The 7,500-nt window shown below is 45.4% G+C and overlaps 1 protein-coding gene across 1 annotated transcript in view; it reads right to left on the reverse strand.

Annotated features, from left to right (window-relative positions):
- Positions 1 to 7,500, reverse strand: part of ptprma (protein tyrosine phosphatase receptor type Ma) — a 190,397-nt gene that overhangs the window by 98,358 nt on the left and 84,539 nt on the right. The window contains exon 7 of the mRNA XM_048265863.1: positions 5,813 to 6,106. Coding sequence (XP_048121820.1) covers positions 5,813 to 6,106 — 294 coding nt within the window. The remainder of the gene's footprint in view (positions 1 to 5,812; positions 6,107 to 7,500) is intronic.

Consider the following 7,500-nt stretch of genomic DNA (forward strand, 5'->3'; position numbering starts at 1 on the left):
TGTGTGTGTGTGAAATACGGGGAAATGGTTTCTGGGGAGCAGGGCGTAAAAATTGGATGTGAAAAGAGAGGAGGCTACGAGGCGGGGGAGGAGAGAAAGGAGGAACAAATGGTGTGTGCGGGGGGAAGGATACGGAGGGAAGGATAGAGAGGGATTGCGAACGGGTGAAAGGTAGTAAAAGGCCACTGAAGGGAGAGGAGATACAAGGTCGTACATTTGCGAGTGGGTATTAAAAAGCCCTATAGGCCGTGTATGACAGATTCACCAGTGCAAGCCTAAGACAGCTTTTAAATGTGTGTGTGTGTGTGTGTGTGTCTGTGTCTGTCTTGATTTTTCTCTTTCCTTTTTTTGTCTTTCTGAAGCTGAATCTCGCAAAAACAAAATAAAACATTCAGACTTTCTCTGGCCAAGAGCACTCTTAGGAATGTCTGTACATCTCTCTGGCTGAGAAAAGGCAATCCAACAAAGCTCAGAATAGGGCATTAATGGCTGCATTCATATGAATCATTAAATGTTATTCAGATAAAAGACCGCAGCCGAACGGACCGGGCCCTGAACTGGACAGGACCTGAGCTCGGCTGCTGCCCTCAGGGTGGGAAGTCTGGGGATTGATTACAGACATTGCCTTTGGCACTGGACTTAATATCAATCAACTATAAAATAACAGGTCTCGGAAATTGTAATACTTTATTATTTTTAGTGGTTATTTTGTTCACATAAAGTAAAGTAACAACATGTTTGAGAGGAATTTTTTTTTTTTTTTTTTTTTTGGGGGCCTTTGGCACTAAACTCTACGGGGTGTCTATTGTTCACTGTGTATCAATATTCTCCAATGACGTGCCTGCAATGTCTTGGTAGGCGTTGGAGTATACGGGGTGGAGGGGACGATGCTACTAAGTCGGCTAATCCAGCAGAGTGCTAAGAATGTTGTCATTTACAATGGATGATAACACTAGGATAATCGTAATAAAAAATTAACCTTTATTCACGTAATTGTCATTACCAATAATCAATAATTCAATCAATAATTTATCATATAAAAGATAAAGTAAGTGTATGCACATGTTGATCTTTTTCGGAGAGTTCTACGTCCGTGTTGCCAGTGAGTGGCTCAGTGTTTCCTCCCCGGCCTAATGTCTATTTTGGTTGCGGTAATGACTAAGTCTTGCTGTGAGGCAGCAATGGGAACCAAGGGAGCCTGTGTCTGAACTACGCTGCCGGGAGTCCAGTCAGTAGCTGAGAGGAGAGAAGAGGAGAGAGGAGGACAAATGACCAGGACTGGACAGAGGAATAAGGCTGCTTCTGTCTGATGCAACATCCACTATACAAAGACACACACCACAGATACACACGTAGACATACACACACACACACACACACACACACACACACACACACACACACACACACACACAAAGGAAACAAACACATGTATGTGTGCACAGAATGTGCCTCCTCCAGCACAAACAACCTATATGCCTAGCATCAAACATGCATATTATACCATAACCTGATACTACTGTTTTTTTTTTCAGTTTAGACTATTAGTTAGTTTCTGTGATATTACTATGCACATTTTACATCTCCTTGGAACATAAATGCATTGAGAGGAATTCTGCTCATGATGACCAGTCACACATTCATAATTCAGTGTGTATCTTTGATAGGAAACTACTGCAGATGTGATATGAATAATTAAGTGTTTTAAATAAATAAACAAGAGGAGGGATTAGAAGAAAACATCTTGAAAGAGTTGTCAGTGGAACTGGAAAAAGGCAGACTTAGACTATCATTTAGTTTGTCACTTAACATCGGGCTGCTCTGTTTAGCGATGTCCGTAAAGCCTGGTGAATCAAATGTGAGGTGACAATCTCGCTGAGATTTCATGTTTCAGTGGCGGTTAGCCTTGTCCTTTAATCTCATAACAAAAAAATGAAAAATGGTTTAACCAACTCTCTCTCTCTCTCTCTCTCTCACACACACACACACACACACACACACACACACACACACACACACACACACACAAAAAAAAAACACTCCTGTAGTCCTTGAGACAGACAAAATTGCACCGCACGCCTGCCTGTTCCAACGGAACTAAGCAATTCTCTCTTTCTCCCTCTATCTATGTATCTGTCTGTCTCTAACTCTCTCTCTCTCCCTCTCTCTCTCCCTCCCTCTCTCTTTCTCTCTCTCGCTCTTTTCAACTCAGACAACCTTCCTCTGGTTAGCAAAACTCAATTTCCTCATGCGATCCAGGAGCCCCACCTAATTCAATGGAGCTTTAATGGAAGGTCTTCCCCATACTGCCCGGTCAGATAGGAAGCCATTCAGGTGACCTACTAGGCTGGGATCATTACTGACAGAAATCCTTGTTATTTAGTGCTGGGGTCACAACAATGACTGTCACCATGTAACTCCTGCTGCTCCGATTTCCATTAATTGGAAAACTTGCCAGGTCGCTGGCCTCAGCTTCTAAGAGGATCCTGATGATCCTGTCGATCTGTGACCTTGGAGAAAATGAGCACTGATGGTGTCAGAGGAAGCACATGGGTGGGTGAGACTTGGGGGCAGCCAAGAGCCGGGGAGATTGAGAAAAAAAAAAAGAAATGCTTTAGATTTTCTCCTTTAAAGCTCAACTCAATCACAGAGCTGAATGCAGCAGGACTGTCAACAGAAAAAAGCCAGTGTGCAGAGACATGTGCACCACTTTTGATTTTAAGCAAAGAGACTGAGTCTACCTTCACTTACATTTTCTATCTATCAATGTCAACCTTGGCAAGATGTTGTGCAAATTGGAAGGGAGTTTGTTCAATCAGATACAGCACACAGTTTGGTAAACTGCCTTTACCTTGACATGAGTTTTGTCGACACTATCAGAAGGGATAAAAAAACAAGCAAGTAGCTTCTGGTGGGGACAAAGAACCAGGAGGAGACAGACACAGTGTGAGTAGCCTCTCCTCATCACATCACAGTTCTACGCATCCAGGCCAGCTGTTGAGTACTCTGCCAGCATCAGCCCAGAGAGTTGTTGCAAGATTAACCAGCCTAATAAGATAGAGGCACTTCATTACAAACATCCCAACGGCTCGGGGCACTTGGCAATTACGCTTATCGATATACACACCTGCAATTAAATCTCTGCAGAGATATTTATTCATTTATTTGTTTACTTATCTATGCATTCATTTATTTATTTGTTTATTTATTTACTTCCACCTTCCCTCCTCCTCTGGCTTAGCAGGCTTAACTCCGTATAACATGTCAAACTCTCAAGATCGTGCCTGAAAGAGAGTTCGTGTGGAAAGGTATTTCAGGGTTAGTCTACATTTTCTGGGTTAGCTTTCCACTGCGTTCCACTGCTGTCTGCCAGGTCAGCAGGGGGCGCCGGCACAGGCAGGTATGCAGGTATGACAGGAGGCATGCTTAGAAATCGGCCGTCCCCTCTTGCAAGAGGGAAGAATTCAAAGGGGCCTGGTTCACCCGGGGAGGCCGAGTCGGGTCTTGGCATGTGTGCCCAGTGCCGTTTGATCCCTGCCCCCTCCCCGCCCGGTTGAATCGGTTGAGCAGTTTGTTTACATTTATTTGCCAGATTGTTATCTTTAATCCTCCCAAAAAAACACACTTTCACTGCTGTCTGATGACCTGACAAGGCCTCTGCCTACACAGCCGTCTCTCTCATTTCTGGGTCTGTGTGCATCTGCTCCTTTTGTTTTTGTTGTTGTTGGTAAATGTCCGTCTGTGAGATGATCTACGGGAGGGCAACTGCACGGCTTGACCTGATAAGTGCATCAATAATCAAAAGGTGATTCATGTAAATGGGGTTTTTGCCATCACACTCGATTTTGCGGGGCTGTGGCGGCTTCCAGTCCATTGGCCGCGCCGCGTCATGTGACATGCTAATGATGGGTTTGGAGCGTGGGGCTAATGGAAAAGCAATTAGCGGCCAGTGTGGGCGGCAGCCGTGCACCGCTGGCCCGCACATCCCCGCCGCTGGACTAATCACAACAGCCATTTAGAAGAAGAGTCATTGCACCTGTTTAATTACTGGGATAATTGCAGGACGTTTGTTCCTTGGCCCAGGGGGTCCTGTGCTTCCTTGCTAATGCGCTAGCTGCTTCAGCGAGCCCTTTATAACGCTAATGTTTTCCGCACGCCATGCCTCGCTCCCCCATGGCGGGGGTGCATCCATCGGCCGGTTGGTGCGTGTCAGGTGCAGCGCTGGCTTTCGCTTAGTTTGCACAGAGGAGACGAATGGGGGAGTGGGGGATGGCAGGAGGATGAACAAAAGCAGACCATAATGAATTTAGCATTAGCTGCTTAATGAGTGTTCTGCTGATTTAGCTACAAACAAACATCCTACCAGTAAAAGGGACCTGTTGGCAATCCCCTTTAGAGGAAAGAAAAACATGAAAGGAATGGGGCAAGATGGAGAGATGAATGTGTTTTAGAATGAAAGCGCATTTGACTGAGGCCAAATTACCATGACATTTTAATGCTGTCATCTGTTCAAATAATTTCCAGTAATTTGTAAAATGTGTTGGAAAATAAAGAGGACTAATTAACTTCTGCCAAGACAGAAATAAATGTATCTTCTTATCTCTTTTACGTCTACAAGAACAAATGTGAGGATATTTCTAATTTATAGCTTGTGAAGTAATGGCTACTCAGCCGAAATTTATTTCTTGTATCAATCACAGAATCCTCAAGATGTCTGAAAATCCCAGACATAAAACGGAGAGGAGACTGACACAGTTTGTCTCTCCAAATGACCACAGTGAGTCATCCGCATTCGTCTCCTGGGCCCAGCACACAAAGCCTACCTGTTCTCTAAACACGGCTTGCTGTGAGACGACAGCGGCACCATCATCCATCACCGGCCACCAAGCCCCCCCTTCATCCCCAGGAACCCGCGACTGGGGAGCCAGGCAACCTGCTGCACAGTGACAATTACCGCAGCTAAAAGATGACATCTCTCTCTCTCTCTCTCTGTTTCTCTCTGTTTCTCTCTTTTTGACACTGACGGCAACAAGCTATCACTCTGTGTTGCGGTCGGTAGGCTATGTGCTAGCAGAGCCACACTAAGCCTAATCCCCCTGCTGCCATAAGTGATTACTACCCAACAACACGCTTCTCCCTCTGCAGCTCCCACCTCCTGACCCCAAAGAGAACCATTCAAGATGGAGGTCATAACATCCCTAATGGTGCAGGGATCATGACAGACTCTCTTTCTGGTGGCTTCCAGGACTATTCCTTAGGACCGGAAAAGGGGTGAATGGGGGTGGGGGTGGGGTTGTGGTGTAGGTGGACGCACAGATGTAGAAACATTGCTGAATGCATTCAGAATAAGGGAAAAGGTCCACAGGTGCTTTTCATTCATTTTTTAGCGGGTCAGCTGAGTTCAGGGACCTCCAAGTCAACTATGAATGCATATGTGTGGCATATCTCACTTCCTTAATAAACATCTCACTTCCTTAATAAATATCTCCTGCTGGAGTACGCCACCATACCATTCTATTAATCCAACTAAACAAATACAACAAAATGAAACTGCAACAAGCTTGGCCTGGGTTGCCCCTAGTTCTGTGACCTGTGTGGTGATTTCCAATGAGTTCCCCTCTTCCTCCTGATGTAGTGCAAGACATGTAGTGCAGACTGTCTGTCTGTCTGTCTATCTGTGTCATATAAGTTAAAAACGTACAAGGTACAGGGTCACCATATCTCAGTCTACAGTCCATAATCATCAGCATTCTGTTTCTTTTAGCATTGCAGGACAGTGGGACTACTTTTATTAAATGTCTGTCTGACTCACCAGCACACTTGGTTCTGGCACGCAGGGGAGGTCCAGGAGCCCCAGTACCCCCTTCATTGGGTCGGGTCAGAAGCACACTGATCTCGTACTCGGTGTCTGGGTCCAGATGGCCGATCTTGTGGGTGGGCTTGTCCACGGGCTGGTTATCTATGAGGCTTCCGGTGACGGTGCGGTACTCGACCTCGCGCTCGATGATGGGCCCGTCGCCATTGATGGAGTTGGCGTTGAGCTGGATCCACAGGTAGGTGGCGCCCACAGCAATGAGCTGAGGGGGAGCGATCGGAACCGGAGGTTCTAGAAGTCAAAGCAGAAAAAGGACAAAATAAGTTTAACAATGAATGCCTATCACGTAGCTAAAGTACTCGTTCGCACTATAAGTCCACCACTTAGTCAGTTGGCTTTGTTTTACAAGTCGAGAGAGATGACATTACCATTCTAGGTGAGAACAACACTAAGGCTTCTGAAGTCCAGATCACGTTCTATTCCAGGCGATAGATGTGTGTGTGTGTGTGTGTGTGTGTGTGTGTGTGTGTGTGTGTGTGTGTGTGTGTGTGTGTGTGTGTACCATGTTGAGACTCCTATTCATCTGATGCCTTGGGTTTTATCTTAAGTAGGTGCAATTAAAGTACTCTGAGCTCACAGCACAAAAGGGGGGCTCTATGATTCCCAACATGGTGAGGGAGCTTTTGTGATATGGGGGAGATTTGAAAAGAGCTAATGAGTTAAACCAATTAATTTCCTGACCTTCATCGTTTCAGAACCGAGAGGAATTTCATTACCCGTCACCCCTGTGGTCCTGCTCCACTTCTCCCACGACCTATTTTTTAGTCCCCCACACACACACACATCATCTCTCTCTCTTTCTCTCTCTCTCTAACGCACACACATACACACACACCACACACACACACACACACACACCCTTGCAGCACTAGTGTGTGTGATTAGGAGCTAATAGAGCACAAAAAATCTATTATGGTGATAAGTGATTTGGGTATAAAATAAAACATAACTTGAACAAATGTATGTTTCTGTGTTGCTTCCTTGTGGCAGGCTAGGAATGTTATTTTTTGAGCATGGTGGTATTTCTGCTGTCGGCTGTTGTTTCATTTTAGCTTCATATATTATATCTATTATGATGAGTAACTTGCTTATGGACACCATTTTTCCTCATAAGCAACACGCCCTGTAGGCCTTCACAATTGATGACTGTCTGACGGGAAAAATCCAGGTCTGGCATTTTTCCGAGTAAAAAACTCTTTAGCATTTGAAAGTCAATACGCATGAAGACAAGCCATTTGTCATCACTCACTGCTTGTTTCTGAGACAAGGTTAAGCTAATGAGATGTGTTCCCCCCTCCTCAGCTCTGTTTTATTTAGACTCCAGTCTGGATGAAATTCGCTCACAAAGGGAGGCGTCAGGCAGGTTTCAAAGCTCGAGTGGAAGCGCCGTAGGCATTCTGACACCTACAGAGGCCTGTAGTGTAAAAGAAACATGTTTTGGGGGGAGGGATATGATATTGATTGGAACCGCGGAGAACACCAATTACTGGTGAAGTAATGGGTCATCCATCTTCCTGACAGGCCCGCGTGCAGGTGTGACCAGAGCAGGGAGATGAAGCTGAGAGGAAAACGCTGATGTCTATGAGCTTTCCCAAACCATATCGTGTTGGGAGAGCACGGCCACT

Source organism: Alosa alosa, chromosome 16 (assembly GCF_017589495.1).
Source record: "Alosa alosa isolate M-15738 ecotype Scorff River chromosome 16, AALO_Geno_1.1, whole genome shotgun sequence".
Lineage (NCBI taxonomy): Eukaryota > Metazoa > Chordata > Actinopteri > Clupeiformes > Clupeidae > Alosa > Alosa alosa.